The 19,880-nt window shown below is 37.0% G+C and overlaps 1 protein-coding gene across 6 annotated transcripts in view; it reads right to left on the bottom strand.

Moving 5' to 3' along the window:
- Nucleotides 1–19,880, bottom strand: part of CCSER1 (coiled-coil serine rich protein 1) — a 1,444,871-nt gene that overhangs the window by 642,501 nt on the left and 782,490 nt on the right. For 2 of the 6 annotated variants that reach the window (XM_005555437.5, XM_074040156.1), the window contains one exon: nucleotides 9,486–13,525. The exons of the other annotated variants lie outside the window; for them this stretch is intronic. In XM_005555437.5, the coding sequence (XP_005555494.3) occupies nucleotides 13,466–13,525 (60 nt within the window). In that variant the 3' untranslated portion in view covers nucleotides 9,486–13,465. Of the gene's footprint in view, nucleotides 1–9,485; nucleotides 13,526–19,880 lie in introns of those variants that run through there. 6 annotated transcript variants of the gene reach the window in all.

Below are 19,880 nucleotides of genomic sequence, written 5' to 3'. Positions count from 1 at the left end.
CTGACACACACCAAGTAAAATAAAATGAAATATAAAACAATACAGATTTTATAACTCATTAAATAAAACAATATCTGAAATATTTTGAGAGAGGCAATTATAATCAGTAAAGTATGTAATGAAGTCTATAGTATAACTGAAAGAAAGACACATAATAAAGAAGGAACACAATCCGTTCCAATTAGCTGAATGTGTTATTATTCTAGCAGGGGTAATTCTGCATAAATAGCAAATGAAAAATAATTTTAAAAAATACCTCTAATTTAAACTACGATATATAAACTATTGGCTCTTCTCTTTCTGTAGTATATTATGACCCACATCCAGAAAAAAAAATGAATATTAGTTTTTTTCCTAGTTAAATAACTAAATTCTTTGTCCTCCAAAATCCCTGAGTTTGCTGAAAGTGAAAAATGAAGGGAAACATAAAGACAATCATCAAGAAAAACAATCTCTCCCATCTCTCACTTCAACTGTGTTTTAAAACATTCAAAACATGGAAGAGAAACCAAAATAACTGTGGTCTCGATCAAATAAACGTTTTCTTTTTTTTTTTTTTTAATTTATTTATTATTATTATACTTTAAGTTGTAGGGTACATGTGCATAACGTGCAGGTTTGTTACATATGTATACTTGTGCCATGTTGGTGTGCTGCACCCATCAACTCGTCATTTACATCAGGTATAACTCCCAATGCAATCCCTCCCCCCTCCCCCCTCCCCATGATAGGCCCCGGTGTGTGATGTTCCCCTTCCTGAGTCCAAGTGATCTCATTGTTCAGTTCCCACCTATGAGTGAGAACATGCGGTGTTTGGTTTTCTGTTCTTGTGATAGTTTGCTAAGAATGATGGTTTCCAGCTGCATCCATGTCCCTACAAAGGACACAAACTCATCTTTTTTGATGGCTGCATAGTATTCCATGGTGTATATGTGCCACATTTTCTTAATCCAATCTGTCACTGATGGACATTTGGGTTGATTCCAAGTCTTTGCTATTGTGAATAGTGCTGCAATAAACATATGTGTGCATGTGTCTTTATAGCAGCATAATTTATAATCCTTTGGGTATATACCCAGTAATGGGATGGCTGGGTCATATGGTACATCTAGTTCTAGATCCTTGAGGAATCGCCATACTGTTTTCCATAATGGTTGAACTAGTTTACAATCCCACCAACAGTGTAAAAGTGTTCCTATTTCTCCACATCCTCTCCAGCACCTGTTGTTTCCTGACTTTTTAATGATCGCCATTCTAACTGGTGTGAGATGGTATCTCATTGTGGTTTTGATTTGCATTTCTCTGATGGCCAGTGATGATGAGCATTTTTTCATGTGTCTGTTGGCTGTATGAATGTCTTCTTTTGAGAAATGTCTGTTCATATCCTTTGCCCACTTTTTGATGGGGTTGTTTGTTTTTTTCTTGTAAATTTGTTTGAGTTCTTTGTAGGTTCTGGATATTAGCCCTTTGTCAGATGAGTAGATTGCAAAAATGTTCTCCCATTCTGTAGGTTGACTGTTCACTCTGATGGTAGTTTCTTTTGCTGTGCAGAAGCTCTTTAGTTTAATGAGATCCCATTTGTCAATTTTGGCTTTTGCTGCCGTTGCTTTTGGTGTTTTAGACATGAAGTCTTTGCCCATGCCTATGTCCTGAATGGTACTACCTAGGTTTTCCTCTAGGATTTTTATGGTATTAGGTCTAACATTTAAGTCTCTAATCCATCTTGAATTAATTTTCGTATAAGGAGTAAGGAAAGGTTCCAGTTTCAGCTTTCTACTTATGGCTAGCCAATTTTCCCAGCACCATTTATTAAATAGGGAATCCTTTCCCCATTTCTTGTTTCTCTCAGGTTTGTCAAAGATCAGATGGCTGTAGATGTGTGGTACTATTTCTGAGGACTCTGTTCTGTTCCATTGGTCTATATCTCTGTTTTGGTACCAGTACCATGCTGTTTTGGTTACTGTAGCCTTGTAGTATAGTTTGAAGTCAGGTAGCGTGATGCCTCCAGCTTTGTTCCTTTGACTTAGGATTGTCTTGGAGATGCGGGCTCTTTTTTGGTTCCATATGAATTTTAAAGCTGTTTTTTTCCAATTCTGTGAAGAAACTCATTGGTAGCTTGATGGGGATGGCATTGAATCTATAAATTACCTTGGGCAGTATGGCCATTTTCACGATATTGATTCTTCCTATCCATGAGCATGGTATGTTCTTCCATTTGTTTGTGTCCTCTTTTATTTCACTGAGCAGTGGTTTGTAGTTCTCCTTGAAGAGGTCCTTTACATCCCTTGTAAGTTGGATTCCTAGGTATTTTATTCTCTTTGAAGCAATTGTGAATGGAAGTTCGTTCCTGATTTGGCTCTCTGTTTGTCTGTTACTGGTGTATAAGAATGCTTGTGATTTTTGCACATTAATTTTGTATCCTGAGACTTTGCTGAAGTTGCTTATGAGCTTCAGGAGATTTTGGGCAGAGACAATGGGGTTTTCTAAATATACAATCATGTCATCTGCAAACAGGGACAGTTTGACTTCTTCTTTTCCTAACTGAATACCCTTGATTTCTTTCTCTTGCCTAATTGCCCTCGCCAGAACTTCCAACACTATGTTGAATAGGAGTGGTGAGAGAGGGCATCCCTGTCTTGTGCCAGTTTTCAAAGGGAATTTTTCCAGTTTTTGCCCATTCAGTATGATATTGGCTGTGGGTTTGTCATAAATAGCTCTTCTGATTTTGAGGTACGTTCCATCAATACCGAATTTATTGAGCGTTTTTAGCATGAAGGGCTGTTGAATTTTGTCAAAAGCCTTTTCTGCATCTATTGAGATAATCATGTGGTTCTTGTCTTTGGTTCTGTTTATATGCTGGATTATGTTTATTGATTTGCGAATGTTGAACCAGCCTTGCATCCCAGGGATGAAGCCCACTTGATCATGGTGGATAAGCTTTTTGATGTGTTGCTGAATCCGGTTTGCCAGTACTTTATTGAGGATTTTTGCATCGATGTTCATCAGGGATATTGGTCTAAAATTCTCTTTTTTTGTTGTGTCTCTGCCAGGCTTTGGTATCAGAATGATGTTGGCCTCATAAAATGAGTTAGGGAGGATTCCCTCTTTTTCTATTGATTGGAATAGTTTCAGAAGGAATGGTACCAACTCCTCCTTGTATCTCTGGTAGAATTCAGCTGTGAATCCATCTGGTCCTGGACTTTTTTTGGTTGGTAGGCTATTAATTATTGCCTCAATTTCAGAGCCTGCTATTGGTCTATTCAGGGATTCAACTTCTTCCTGGTTTAGTCTTGGAAGAGTGTAAGTGTCCAGGAAATTATCCATTTCTTCTAGATTTTCCAGTTTATTTGCGTAGAGGTGTTTATAGTATTCTCTGATGGTAGTTTGTATTTCTGTGGGGTCGGTGGTGATATTCCCTTTATCATTTTTAATTGCATCGATTTGATTCTTCTCTCTTTTCTTCTTTATTAGTCTTGCTAGTGGTCTGTCAATTTTGTTGATCTTTTCAAAAAACCAACTCCTGGATTCATTGATTTTTTGGAGAGTTTTTTGTGTCTCTATCTCCTTCAGTTCTGCTCTGATCTTAGTTATTTCTAGCCTTCTGCTAGCTTTTGAATGTGTTTGCTCTTGCTTCTCTAGTTCTTTTAATTGTGATGTTAGAGTGTCAATTTTAGATCTTTCCTGCTTTCTCTTGTGGGCATTTAGTGCTATAAATTTCCCTCTACACACTGCTTTAAATGTGTCCCAGAGATTCTGGTATGTTGTATCTTTGTTCTCATTGGTTTCAAAGAACATCTTTATTTCTGCCTTCATTTCGTTATGTACCCAGTAGTCATTCAGGAGCAGGTTGTTCAGTTTCCATGTAGTTGAGCGGTTTTGATTGAGTTTCTTAGTCCTGAGTTCTAGTTTGATTGCACTGTGGTCTGAGAGACAGTTTGTTATAATTTCTGTTCTTGTACATTTGCTGAGGAGTGCTTTACTTCCAATTACATGGTCGATTTTGGAGTAAGTACGATGTGGTGCTGAGAAGAATGTATATTCTGTTGATTTGGGGTGGAGAGTTCTATAGATGTCTATTAGGTCTGCTTGCTGCAGAGATGAGTTCAATTCCTGGATATCCTTGTTAACTTTCTGTCTCGTTGATCTGTCTAATGTTGACAGTGGAGTGTTGAAGTCTCCCATTATTATTGTATGGGAGTCTAAGTCTCTTTGTAAGTCTCTAAGGACTTGCTTTATGAATCTGGGTGCTCCTGTATTGGGTGCATATATATTTAGGATAGTTAGCTCTTCCTGTTGAATTGATCCCTTAACCATTATGTAATGGCCTTCTTTGTCTCTTTTGATCTTTGATGGTTTAAAGTCTGTTTTATCAGAGACTAGTAATGCAACCCCCGCTTTTTTTTGTTCTCCATTTGCTTGGTAAATCTTCCTCCATCCCTTTATTTTGAGCCTATGTATGTCTCTGCGTGTGAGATGGGTCTCCTGAATACAGCAGACTGATGGGTCTTGACTCTTTATCCAGTTTGCCAGTCTGTGTCTTTTAATTGGAGCATTTAGTCCATTTACATTGAAGGTTAAGATTGTTATGTGTGAACTTGATCCTGCCATTATGATATTAACTGGTTATTTTGCTCATTAGTTGATGCAGTTTCTTCCTAGCCTTGATGGTCTTTACATTTTGGCATGTTTTTGCAATGGCTGGTACCGGTTGTTCCTTTCCATGTTTAGTGCTTCCTTCAGGGTTTCTTGTAAGGCAGGCCTAGTGGTGACAAAATCTCTAAGCATTTGCTTATCTGTAAAGGATTTTATTTCTCCTTCACTTATGAAACTTAGTTTGGCTGGATATGAAATTCTGGGTTTAAAATTCTTTTCTTTAAGAATGTTGAATATTGGCCCCCACTCTCTTCTGGCTTGGAGAGTTTCTGCCGAGAGATCTGCTGTTAGTCTGATGGGCTTCCCTTTGTGGGTAACCCGACCTTTCTCTCTGGCTGCCCTTAAGATTTTTTCCTTCATTTCAACTTTGGTGAATCTGGCAATTATGTGTCTTGGAGTTGCTCTTCTCGAGGAGTATCTTTGTGGCGTTCTCTGTATTTCCTGGATTTGAATGTTGGCCTGCCCTACTAGGTTGGGGAAGTTCTCCTGGATGATATCCTGAAGAGTGTTTTCCAACTTGGTTCCATTTTCCCCCTCACTTTCAGGCACCCCAATCAGACGTAGATTTGGTCTTTTTACATAATCCCATACTTCTTGCAGGCTTTGTTCATTTCTTTTTCTTCTTTTTTCTTTTGGTTTCTCTTCTCGCCTCATTTCATTCATTTGATCCTCAATCGCTGATACTCTTTCTTTCAGTTGATCGAGTCGGTTACTGAAGCTTGTGCATTTGTCACGTATTTCTCATGTCATGGTTTTCATCTCTTTCATTTCGTTTAGGACCTTCTCTGCATTAATTACTCTAGCCATCAATTCTTCCACTTTTTTTTCAAGATTTTTAGTTTCTTTGCGCTGGGTACGTAATTCCTCCTTTAGCTCTGAGAAATTTGATGGACTGAAGCCTTCTTCTCTCATCTCGTCAAAGTCATTCTCCGTCCAGCTTTGATCCGTTGCTGGCGATGAGCTGCGCTCCTTTGCTGGGGGAGATGCGCTCTTATTTTTTGAATTTCCAGCTTTTCTGCCCTGCTTTTTCCCCATCTTTGTGGTTTTATCTGCCTCTGGTCTTTGATGATGGTGATGTACTGATGGGGTTTTGGTGTAGGTGTCCTTCCTGTTTGATAGTTTTCCTTCTAACAGTCAGGACCCTCAGCTGTAGGTCTGTTGGAGATTGCTTGAGGTCCACTCCAGATCCTGTTTGCCTGGGTATCAGCAGCAGAGGCTGCAGAAGATAGAATATTTCTGAACAGCGAGTGTACCTGTCTGATTCTTGCTTTGGAAGCTTCCTCTCAGGGGTGTACTCCACCCTGTGAGGTGTGGGGTGTCAGACTGCCCCTAGTGGGGGATGTCTCCCAGTTAGGCTACTCAGGGGTCAGGGACCCACTTGAGCAGGGAGTCTGTCCCTTCTCAGATCTCAACCTCCGTGTTGGGAGATCCACTGCTCTCTTCAAAGCTGTCAGACAGAGTCGTTTGCGTCTGCAGAGGTTTCGGCTGTGTTTGTTATTGCCCTGTCCCCAGAGGTGGAGTCTACAGAGACAGGCATGTTTCCTTGAGCTGCTGTGAGCTCCACCCAGCTCGAGCTTCCCAGCAGCTTTGTTTACCTACTTAAGCCTCAGCAATGGCGGGCGCCCCTCCCCCAGCCTCACTGCTGCCTTGCCGGTAGATCACAGACTGCTGTGCTAGCAATGAGGGAGGCTCCGTGGGTGTGGGACCCTCCCGGCCAGGTGTGGGATATGATCTCCTGGTGTGCCTGTTTGCTTAAAGCGCAGTATTGGGGTGGGAGTTACCCGATTTTCCAGGTGTTGTGTGTCTCAGTTCCCCTGGCTAGGAAAAGGGATTCCCTTCCCCCTTGCGCTTCCCAGGTGAGGCAATGCCTCGCCCTGCTTCAGCTCTCGCTGGTCGGGCTGCAGCAGCTGACCAGCACCGATCGTCCGGCACTCCCCAGTGAGATGAACCCAGTACCTCAGTTGAAAATGCAGAAATCACTGGTCTTCTGTGTCGCTCACGCTGGGAGTTGGAGACTGGAGCTGTTCCTATTCGGCCATCTTGCTCCGCCCCCCAAATAAACGTTTTCTATAAAGCATTTTGTTCACAATAATAGAGACACGAAAAATCCAAGACACTAGATTTACCATTCACGCCAATGGCGTATATCATGCTCAGAGCGAATGGTGGAGATGGAGCAGTTGGTGAAGTAGGAGTTATAGCAACTGATTTGTCTTCATGAGAAAGAAAAGAGGTAACTTCTAATCTCTGTCAACAAAAAAATTAGCCCTGCAGGTCAATAGACTAATAGTATTTGGTAGAAGGAGGGTCCTTACATATGGAAATGTTAACAGCATGTCCCAGGTTAAGGACTTATTTGACTAAATGAACTTAGAATCTATGGATTTATGCACATGGCACCCTGGAAAATGTCTCAATGTTGGGATATAAAATATCCCATTCATGAATGAAACTCTCTCTGCTGTGTGAAGTAATTCCAAAAAACTTCTCCTAAAGATCTGAGCTATGACTGCGGATCCAAGAATGGGTGATCGATGCAGAATGAAAGGCCTTGGAGAGCTGCCTTCCACACGCCAGACCTGTTCCTGCTTCATCTGAGTTCTTAAGTGCCCTTACCTCTGAAATGAATAGTAAGCTTTGATATTGGGATAATACATCTGATTGGTATGAGTCTAATTTGACAATGTAGTTTTTTGTTTTAGCTCACCAGACATTGATTTTTTTTTTCATTAATAACCAACAATAAATTTCCAATGGATACATAGCATTCTACTAGATATTTTTCACTTTTTTTTTTTTTTTTTTTGAGACAGAGTCTCCCTCTGGCACCCAGGCTGGAGTGCAGTGGCATCATCTCGGCTCACTGTAACCTCCACCTCCCAGGTTCAAGCAATTCTCTGCCTCAGCCTCTCGAGTAGCTGGGACTACAGGCTCAAGTCCCCATGCCCAGCTCATGTTCTGCATTTTAGTAGCGACGGGATTTCACCACTTTGCTCAGGCTGGTTGCAAACTCCTGAGCTCAGGCAATCCACCCCCTCGGCCTCCCAAAGTGTTGGGAATACAGGCGTGAGCCACCACGCCTGCCCAATATTTTTCACTTTTTAAATCAATACAAATTGGTTACTTGTTTTCTAAAGTTTACCTTCTGATACAAAAGTAACAGGCTGGGGGCAGTGGCTCATGCCTGTAATCCCAACACTTTGGGAGACTAAGGCAGGCGGATGCTTTGAGGCCTGTAGTTTGAGACCAGCCTAGGCAACATAGTGAGACTCCATCTCCACACACACACACACACACAAATAAATTAATAAAAATAAAAATAAAAATTAGCCTGGCACAGTGGCTTATGTTTGCTGTCCCACCTACTCGGGAAGCTGAGGCAGGAGGATCACTTGAGCCCAGGAGGTTGAGGCTGCAGTGAGCCATGATCGCACCACTGCACTCCAGCCTGGGTGATAGAACAAGATCTGCCCCCCTCTTTCTGTCTCTGCCTCCTGTCTCTCTCTCTTTTAGAGTACATATTTATTAGTACATTGTGTAAAGTTTTCCTCATGTTGCATAGGCATTACTGAAATGGATCAGGTAGTTTTCAAGAGGTTAGTCATTACTTTTCAGGATCTTATTCTTAAAATCCATGTGGCTACAACCGAATGGCTGTCAGATGATCATTATCTCAAAATGGATAAATCACAAAATAACATTCTATAAAAATTGTACTAGAAATATAAATTGAACTCTAAATCTATATGAACACGATAACTTTTTAAGAAATATATGAACCGGCCGGGCGCGGTGGCTCAAGCCTGTAATCCCAGCACTTTGGGAGGCCAAGACGGGCGGATCAGGAGGTCAGGAGATCGACACCATCCTAGCTAACATGGTGAAACCCCATCTCTACTAAAAAATACAAAAAACTAGCCAGGCGAGGTGGCGGGCGCCTGTAGTCCCAGCTACTCGGGAGGCTGAGGCTGGAGAATGGCGTGAACCCGGGAGGCGGAGCTTGCAGTGAGCTGAGATCCGGCCACTGCACTCCAGCCTGGGCCACAGAGAGAAACTCCGTCTCAAAAAAAAAAAAAAAAAAAAAAAAAAAAAAGAAATATATGAACCATGAGGTAAACAAAATTAAAATCTGTGTAGCATATTTCTTGCCAAAGTTACTTGTTCTTTCAAGCTTACTGTTATATTTAGTGAAAATGTACACAGAAATTTCTTCTGAGGTCGGAAATCTTGCCAGTCTCATTACGAAGAAAGTTTTCTGAAAAGCCTAAGCATGAAGGCATGACATTCATTCACTCTCCCCAACCATTACATTCAAAATTTATTAGCACATATACCTTCCAGGCTGTTCATCAAAGTTTCAGTTACTAGCTATTCTTCCTCACAGGGGTGAGAGAATACTTCCTTTACTATATATGTATATGAAATATATACATTCATATATATGAATATATTTCATACATATGAAAATAATTTAAAATTTATATTATATTTATTTTATATATCACATATTTAATTATATATATCATATAATATATGTTATATATAATAATTATATATATCATATAATATATGTTATATATAATAACTATATATCATAACTATATATCATATATATTTAATTATATATATATAATTTTTTAAGGAAAGTTAAAAAATCTAAACTATATCTTAGAGGGAAGAAGCAATCTTTTTACCCTTACTGCAATAATTGCTTTTCTCCATCAGGATCAAATTGGCCTTCACCTGCCATTTTTCTTTCTGGGAGTCAGGAAACTTGTCCTTCTGCACAAAGAATACTTATGCTACCTATATATTTTCTCCTCCGTATCAAGTTTCTTTCTTTTTTTTCTTTTTAGACAGCTTTTAAATGAGGAAACCCTCCTTTCCTATATAAGTGTGTGTGTGCCCATATATAACGTGACCACAATTTTACAACTTAAGGAGGCAAACAGCTTTCAGATAGTAAGAAAGTAGCCAGAAAATATTTTATCATTTGAGACTCTTGTTCATCAATTTCTTGTATGTGTATCCCCACACAAAAATCAAAGAGGAAAACAGAAAAAAAAAAAAAAAAAAAAGTTTTCACACCAGAGAGGCAAGAGAGAACCAATGCATAGATTCAAAAAGTACGATTTGGTGTAAAAGATAAAATAACATGCTTATGTATTTCTTCCTCCCCCCATTTTATAGCCTATCATATTCTTCTCCATTATGCAAATTCAGATATCCAACAGATGTCATTTAGAAGACAGGATATTTCCCAGCTGGGAATTGTGGCTCACACCTGTAATCCCAGCACTTTGGGAGGCCAAGGTGGGTGGATCGCTTGAGCTCACAAGTTTAAGACCAGCCTAGGCAACGTGGTGAAACCCCATCTCCACAAAAAAAATACAAAAAATGAGCCGGGTATGATGGTGTGTGCCTCTAGTCCCAGCTACTTGGGAGGCTGAGGTCAGAGGATGGCTTGGCTTGAGCCCGAGAGGCAGAGGTTGCAGGGTCAAGATCGCACCACTTGCACTGCAGCCTGGGAGACAGAGACAGATCTTGTCTTAAAAAAAAAAAAAAAAAAAAAAAAAATTCTAACAACTCTTAATGCTTATTAACACCAAGAAAGAATAGTTTTTCTTTTTCTTTCCCCCAAAGGGGAATATACACATCAATCTATTCATTGACATGTAGACTTGTTTCAAGTAAATATAGCAAATGAAATTGACGTGTTTGAAAATAAGTTAGTGTTATTGTTTCCTTTTCAAGGTGCCAGCATACAATACTGGTGATTACCTAAAAAATCACCAAGTAAGATAGAGATTTGTTTTAGAGAGAGTGATTACATATGAAAAACTTAAAATAGTATATAACTGTATTTGGAGAGTACTATAAGGAGAAGTAAGCTCAAAATACAACACGAAAAGCATCTCCTTGTTAAATTTGGACATTTCTGCTTCTAGTTGCAAGTTAGATATGAAAAAGAAAGTGCATTTTGTTTTATAATGAAATAAATATTTAAAACAATATTAAATTTAGGTAACTAAGGAAAACTAAGGAAGTTTTTATGTGTGTCACAATAAAATCATGTGTCACAATAAAATCATATGGATATCATATAGTAATGTATGCATATAATAACATATTACTTTAGGGTCTTCATTAAAAAATCATTTAAAACATAGCTATATGTAATGAACTTAACAGATAATGATAAGTGCCTACATTCTAAAACTTGGTAAGTCAAATTAAATTGTCAGAATGATTTAAAACATAAATATGTTCATAGTCATTGAAGTACCTAGCTAAAGGGTCCGGGGCTTTCCTTCCATGCATTTCTCTATATTTGTATAAATAATTCTCACTCTTATAAAATATTTCCCTTAACTCATACATTTCACACCTTACGCATAGTAGGTAGCATTCACAAAGTAAATGTTTACCATTGCAATTATCCCTAGTTCATAGAGTACTTCAAAATTCAAGCTTAATAATATAATATATACATAATACACAATTATATATTTGCATATGTAATCAATGCATACATTGTATTTAATTCTGCAATTCTACAACCCACCAGCATTTTGGAATCAGGAAAACAAAACAAAACCCTGACTTTTGATGTGGAGCACATGAGAACAATCTATGTCTTTGTCTTTTGTTAGAAAAGTTATATGAATTTGAGAAAGTTACTCGACTTCTTCAAATTTGAGTTCCTTTATTTGAAAGATGATGACAAGTTTGCTCAATCTTATATTTTGAATTAATGATTGTGAGAACATTTTGGACAAACATGCTGGCATAATAGTAGAAAATAATGTTCCTTTGATCAATAAATACTGATGTCTCTTGTCCCTCCTTTGGGAAATAATTATCAACCATAATTTTGTTACACGTTGGAACATAGCACAAAAATTACAACAGTTCTCACGCATTTTTCTAAAAATGAAAACAACATCCCCAAAAATCCCTATTTAAATTTCACTTTTAATGTAATCAAATAAATATTTATACAAAACACTTTAAGAGTCTAATGGACAAATTATGTAATGAACACTGTGAGAAAGTCTGAAAATATTTCCCCTTGAAAATAAAATTATTGATGTTTAAACATGTTTACTGATGTATATTTAGAATTGATTCAGTTACAAGGAAGGAATAAAATGAAAAAGGAGGGGAAGGGAGGGGGAAGGAAGGAAGGAAGGAAGGGAGGGAGGGACGGAGGGAAGGGAGGGAGGGAATTAAGGAGAGAGGGAGGGGAGGGAGGGAAGGAAGGAGGGAGGGAGGAAAGAAAAATAGTGTTTTGCTGGTATTAAAAATAAATTATAAAATTGTACCGTTTGAAACAGGTGACCTTTTCTTTTCTGTAGTTAAAGCTTCAGCTAAATTGCTTTTGAGGAAAAAATGTACCTTTCTTTATTGACTTACTTCACTTGCTAATACAAATTATTTTGTCTTGGTAGCCTGGTCAAAAGATCTTCAATTGAATTCTTGCTTCTTCAAGATAATACAGTATTGACCATTCATGTAGATAAAAATCTTTACCAGGGGAGTGCTTTAATTTAAGAGAATGGAGTTTTACATTATCTGCATTTAAAGGTTTCAAATATAAAATAAGACAACAAAAAGAAAGAGATAAGAATAGGATAAAAGAAGGAACTCTAGAAAACTGTTAGAAAAACAAACAAATGTTTTTGTATTTTAGATCACAGAGGGTGTTTTAAAAGGCAAAACAAACAAGGGCAAATACACTATTTTGTGTAAATAAATATATTTATAGTTTTTATTTTAATACCATGTTTTAAACCCAGCATTTACGATTCATAATATTATGTTACATAATGATTGAAATAATTTAATTAATTTTATAACATATTTATAAAGGTTACCATCATTAACCATGATTACTTCATTGTCTGTTTGCACGACATGGAGAACTCTCAGTAAAACCTGCTTTCTTCTTCTTGGCTCTATGACTTTTCTATTGCCCTGAACCCTGACCACAACATTGAGCCATTCTTTTGGGCTGTCTATCTCTGTCACCTATCCTTGCAGTAAACTGCAACATTCAGGAGTGCCTTGTAGCCACCTGGTCACTTGATAATTAAAGTGACCTGTTACACAAAGGCAACAGACAGAGACACACAGAAATAAGGAAACAATGTCATGTCTAGGCCACAGATACCCTTTTCGGATACATTCAGGAGACTCCCTTTAATATGAGGTTATCTTCCAATAAATCATCTTCAACTATTTAGTAATCTAAACAGGTGTTACATTTTCTGTAGTTAGAATAAGACTCTTCATTATTTATTCTAATTAAAGACATATTGCTTTCATCTTTTGATCTTGATGCGAGGGAAAACAGATTGTGGATCATTTTGTTCTTCAGTAGGAAATGTCCTACTAAGATGGAAGACACTAAAGGCATTGTTTTCAAACTTATCTAATTTACATAGAATATGTGATGAAATTAAATTAAGACTATAACCAGGGAGAACAATGACATGGATGAGAAGAGTGAACAAAAAATACTTACTGCCAAGTGGAATATTACATCTTAGAATATTTGCATATAGAAATAATTTTTAAACAAAATCTATTTTTGATTTAAAAATATAATGAGAATAAAGCAGAAATATGTTTAGTTGAATCTTCATCAATATTTTATATGATTTTTGCAAATGCAAAAATTGTGAATTGAACTGAAAATACTTCTATATTACATACTTAAAATATGAAATGATGAAAACATTGTTTTTACTCAATATTTTACATGTCATAGATTAGTGATGCATTTCTTATTGTCAAATAATGATTTAACCTAAGTTGAAATAAGTACTGGTTTAAATAAACCTTCAGTGCATGTAGGATTCCACAGGGCCTTGAAAAGAAGAAAACAAAAAGAAATGAATGAAATCAATAAAATAAAATGAAATTTTACTTAATATGAATATTTAAAATGTTCACAGACTTTTAACAAACACAGACCAACATAAAACGGTTCTATTTATGATTTTCTCAATCAAAATTGCTCTTAACATTTATAACAAATATATTAGTAATGCATATAGGCTCCCAACTTCCAATTAAATATGCTCTATTACCAAACATGAGATTAAAAAGGAAAGATTAATTAGCAAATATTTTCATTTCCTTGGTTTTATAATTGGAGTACAAAAACAAGTTTTAATAAACTGTTTTTCTTTATGTATTCCTCCATCTTAAAGAAAACTGCAAGAAAATGAAATAATTAAGCACTATGTAAGTCTCATGTGGCTGTCCTGGTATTTTTGTAACCCGTAGTCACCATCCAAAGTACTAAACACAAAGCTTCAACAGAATTTTGTTAATCTGCAACAATTATTATCTTATTATTATATTTTAATCTCTAAACTTTATCGCAATTTTAAGTAATAAGAAATATAAGACATTTCAAAATATTTCACCCTTTTTACAAAAGGAGACTTCATTTTGTGCTGGTACTATATATGAAAAGAAGTATAAATTGCAAGAAGCATAGAATGTGATATCTGCTCCCAGGAGTGTACAAATTTAGTTAGAGTGATATAAATGAATATAGGAAAGGATGAGCCATACTACAGAGATGGTAAGTTATAATAAATACAACATATACATGCTAATATAGGAAACTGGCAACATTATATAGGACTGGTAACTGTAAAATGAAGGTAGGTTAAATAGAACTGATAACTGCTGAAGGAGTTCTACAGAAAGAGAAATCATTCCTTGTTTGCATTATCCAATCAAGGATATGAAATTGGAGATTGGCTTAAAATAGAGATATATTGTGGGGCAGAGGTATTCCCGATGAAATGGTTAAAAATAAACCAAAAATGAAACAAAATCTAAAAACTTAGACAATGATTAACGGTTTATAATGAATCAGTGTTGATGGAATAAAAAGTTTTAGTTTGAAAACAGTAGGTGTTCAAACTGCATAAATAGGGAAGGGTACAATTTTAGCAGCCATGGATGCTGGTTTGGGGAGTGTGGATTCTATCCTACATGCCTTATTAAGCCATTCAGAGAGTGTGTGTATGTGTGTGTGTGTGTGTATGTGTGTTTCAAATTAGAAATACAACACAACGTAAGCTGTGTGTTTGCATTTATTTTTTATTTTTGGAAAATGTATCTGTGGTGTTACGTAGAGTAGAATGCATAGAGACTAAATGTAACATGACAAGATCAAAAGCAATATGAGGAAATCCTGAAGCACTCAGCAGGATTGAGAGTTGAATGTTTTTGGCAGTATGATTTTCCCTGTCACCATGCTTGTCCTGGTTCTGTGAACAGTGACCCATCATTCGAGTTCCAGCTCAAATGCAACATTGGCAGAACCATCTTCCCTGATGGCTCTTTTCTAGACAGTAGCTCCTTCCCTTCACTTAGTTTCTCTTAATCTCATCTTTCTGTTTATCTCCTTTATGCCCTTAACACAGTGTGAAATTCTCTTGTTTACTTCTTTGGTTTTTAGTTTACTGCCTGTCTTCATTGACTAGAATATGAGGTTTATGAAGACAAAAAACTTGTCTGGTTGTGTCTGCTTGGTGTTCACTGCTACAATCTCAGCGTCTGGAATATCTCTTTCTCTCTTTTGTTCTTTTATGTGTAACTGTTTGTAAATGATGGGGTAATACAAGGAACATCAGGACTATAAATGTGTGTTACACACAGATGCAAATATGGTATTGCCAGCCATTTTCTTAAAAAAAAAGTCCACAAAATCTTTAAGACTAAGGATTAAACATTAAGAAGATGCCTGACATTCAGTATTTATTACACAAATACTAGTTGAGTGAATGTGAAAGACAGAGAGAATATATTTTTATATGTTATTTAATACATTTTAGAAATCTGGAATTCTGTTCCATTTTAATGGAACAGAATTTTAATAAGATTTCCATTTTAGAAATCTAAATTCTGTGTAATTTAAGGCTCCTAACATTCATATGCTTAATGAAAATCTAACCCAGATCCACTTTTTAATTTTAAAATAGTAAAATGAAGGGAAAAATACCATAATAGCCTGAATATGTTCAGAGACACACATGTAATGAAAATATATGATACTAACATTTCTCTTTCTACAAAAGTTTTAATACTCTAATATTTGTAATGTGAAGGGGACAAAAAAACCTTTAATATATCTGTGTCATTTTGAGCAAGTAGAACATGAAGACAACTGCAAAGAAATAGTAAAGTTCACCTAATGAGAACAAATGGCTTCCTGTGACTACATTGTAGTGAAAATAATAATTTGAAAGATTCTTTTTTATGATTTACCACTCTGGGGATATTATAAACTAGGAAAATCAGCTACAAAATAGATTAATCTTCTTGGGCTTTAAGGTATAATGCATTCAATATATTGTCAAATTAGAAAGAAAAAATTCTGCAATATTTAACATTCATTTTTAATAACTACATTTTAGAAACAAAATTGTCATTTAATTGTTTCCACAAAATTTTCCAAGTTACTTTATTTTGTAAGAAAGTAGGTCTTGAATAGAAAGTAAATACATTGTGCAAATAATTTCATATTCAAGTTTGCAGTGATGAGCTTTCTTTTTTAAATAATGTATTTCTACTTTGAAAGTACATTTTATTATTATAAAAATACATATGTTCATTGCAAAAAGTGACAAAAAGAGATAAACAAAAATAATGAAATAAAATGGTACATTCCTACAAACCAGAGATCGCCACTATACCAAGCTTTCTGGATTCATTTCCATTTATTTTTATTTTTTTAATTAAAAAGGGAACTGCATAGTACACTCTGTTTTTCATTTTGCTTGCCTTTTTCCCCAGTAGTAACCTCTAACTGTTCATGTAAAGAAGTTTTCATCATATCTAATAGCAATCCTTGTTCAAATTTCTTCAGATGTACCTCAAATACATGTTACTGCTGGACTGCCCATCCCAATTTAGTCCTGGCCATACATTACATCTTATTATAATGCCATTTAAATATTTTTGTGTATTTGTAAGCTGGGAAACTATTCCCTTTATTGAGAAAACTTTTAAGATACAGAAAAACAGACTTGCAATATTCTTTTTTCTGTTTTTTTTAATTATTATACTTTAAGTTCTAGGGTACATGTGCATAACATGCAGGTTTGTTACATATGTATACTTGTGCCATGTTGGTGTGCTGCACCCATCAACTCGTCAGCACCCATCAACTCGCCATTTACATCAGGTATAACTCCCAATGCAATCCCTCCCCCCTCACCCCCTCCCCATAGTAGGCCCCGGTGTGTGATGTTCCCCTTCCTGAGTCCAAGTGATCTCATTGTTCAGTTCCCACCTATGAGTGAGAACATGCTGTGTTTGGTTTTCTATTCTTGCGATAGTTTGCTGAGAATGATGGTTTCCAGCTGCATCCATGTCCCTACAAAGGACACAAACTCATCCTTTTTGATGGCTGCATAGTATTCCATGGTGTATATGTGCCACATTCAGACTTGTACTATTAACACCTGCATAGCCTTCACGTCTTATCTTAGTCCATTTTGCATTGCTCTAACACCTGAGACTGGGTAATTTATTTATTTTTTAAAAACGTTTATTTGGCTCAGGATTATGCAAGCTGGAAGACTGGGCATCCGGTGAAAGTCTCAGCCTACTTCCACTCGTGGCAGAAATGGAAGGGGAGCTGGCATGTGCAGACATGACACTTGCTACCCGAGAGGAAGCAGGAGAGACAGTGGGGAGGTGATTGCTCTCTCAGGAACTCACTCACCCCAAGGGTGGGCATTAATCTATTAATCTATTATCTATTAATGAGAGATCTCTCTCATGACCCAAACATGCCCTATTCTCCCATTAAGCCCCATCTGCAATTGAGAATCAAATTTCAGCATGAGATTTGGAGGAGATGAACATTGAAATCATGGCACCTAGATTCAGTAATTAAGAGTTGCTGGCCGGGTGCGGTGGTTCAAGCCTGTAATCCCAGCACTTTGGGAGGCCAAGACGGGCGGATCACGAGGTCAGGAGATCGAGACCATCCTGGCTAACATGGGGAAACCCCGTCTCTACTGAAAAATACAAAAAACTATCCGGGCGAGGTGGTGGGCACCGGTAGTCCCAGCTACTCGGGAGGCTGAGGCAGGAGAATGGCGTGAACCTGGGAGGCGGAGGTTGCAGTGAGCTGAGATCCGGCCACTGCACTCCAGCCTGGGCGACAGAGGGAGATTCCGTCTCAAAAAAAAAAAAAAAGAGTTGCCATAGCTGCTTTTGGTCTTCTCTCCCTCTCTCTAGTTATTCACTATATATATATGTGTGTGTGTGTCTGTGTGTGTATATATGTACACACACACACACACATATACATACCCAAATATATATACACACACATATACACACACACATATATATGCATTTCACATGTTATGTCTGTTTAGTTTCTTTAATCAAGATAGTCCCCTAATTGTGTGTGTGTGTGTGTGTGTGTGTGTGTGTGTGTGTGTGTGTGTGTGTGACAGAGTTTTGGTCGTGTTGCCCAGGCTGGAGTGCAATGGCACAATGTTGGCTCACTGCAACCTCCACCTCCCGGGTTCAAGCGATTCTCCAGCCTCAGTCTCCTGAGTTGCTGGGATTACAGGCTTGTGCCACTATGTCCAGCTAATTTTGTATTATTAGTAGAGATGGGGTTTCTCCATGTTGGTCAGGCTGGTCTAGAACTCCCAACCTCACATGATCCACCCGCCTCAGCCTCCCAAAGTGCTGGGATTACAGGCGTGAGCCACCAAGCCTGGCAGATAGTCCCCCAATTTTTAATAGCATCTTCTTTTTTAAGGATACCATATGAGTTGTCTTGTAGAATACTGCCCATTTGGATTTTGTCTGATTGTTGACTGATGGTATTGTTTAACTTATTCACCCACCTCCTCTGTTTCCTGACTACTGAAAGTTAAGCCTATAAGCTTGAAAGGTTTATACTTTTTCAGTGGGCAAAACAAGAAAATATTCTTCAATTAACAAATAGTAAGTTTATATTGACACTTTACATTTGAATATAACATTACCAGGTTCTTTCCTTTATCTTATATTATCATAGTTATGTTTATTTTCTCTTATCCTGAAATAACTTGGATGCTAGAAACATTAGATTTAGCTGTTAAATATTATAACACACAAATAACTTCCCAAGTATTACAACAATAGTAATATAATTTTACTTCTGATTGAAGTTTTAGATTTTTTGCACTTGTATTTGTCCTTATACTGTAACTCATTTGATGATAAGCCATTATCAAATAGCCCCCTATTGTTATGTGTGTTGTTTTTCATCTTTAACTGTTACACAAAATGATCATAAAGAAAACCTTATGAAAATATTGTTTGGCACATATGAAAGTGTATGTTCAGGTTAAATTTCTAGAGATAGCATTGCTAGGTATAGGATAAGACCACACATAATGCTATTAGAGTTTTCAAAATCCTCTTCCGGAGAGTATGTGCCATTGCTATTCTTTAGTAGGAGAAAATTTAAAACAAAATGTAAAAAATGTTTAAAATATTAATGTGATTTAATGATATTCAGTCCTTTAAATTATCAATAGTAAAATTCATTCATTAATATTACAGGAAAATAATATGGATCTATTTCACATGCCAAAAACATATATGAAGACATATATGTTTATGTACTTGTAATATATTTATAGATAATCCAGCACTTATATGATCATTTTAACATACTAAAACCAAAGTGGAGGAAAAAAAAAACTTTCAAAAGTATATAAAATAATACACTCACACCAAGTATTTTTTACATTTTTATGAATTACATAAATTCTTTTTAGTTTTGTATTTTATGACGTATGATTGTATCATATTACTGATACTCCTTCAAAGAAAAGTTAATCTTTTCAGACTCATTTAGGGTCGGTACCATCTTTTTGATAAATTAAAAAAAAAAAAAAAACACTTCGGCTGGGCACGGTGGCTCATGCCTGTAATCCCAGCACTTTGGGAGGTTGAGGCGGGTGGATCATGAGGTCAGGAGATTAGCCATCCTGGCTAACACCGTGAAACCCCGTTTCTACTAAAAATATGAAAAAATTAGCCTGGCATGGTGGCGGGTGCCTGTGGTCCCAGCTACTCGGGAGGTTGAGGCAGGAGAATGGCGCGAACCTGGGAGGCGGAGCTTGCTGTGAGCTGAGATCGCGCCACAGCACTCCAGGCTGGGCGACAGAGCAAGATTC

The sequence above is a fragment of the Macaca fascicularis genome, chromosome 5 (assembly GCF_037993035.2).
Source record: "Macaca fascicularis isolate 582-1 chromosome 5, T2T-MFA8v1.1".
Classification (NCBI taxonomy): domain Eukaryota; kingdom Metazoa; phylum Chordata; class Mammalia; order Primates; family Cercopithecidae; genus Macaca; species Macaca fascicularis.
The sequence above is the reverse complement of the archived record's forward strand: the minus strand, read 5'-3'. Positions and strand labels throughout refer to the sequence as shown.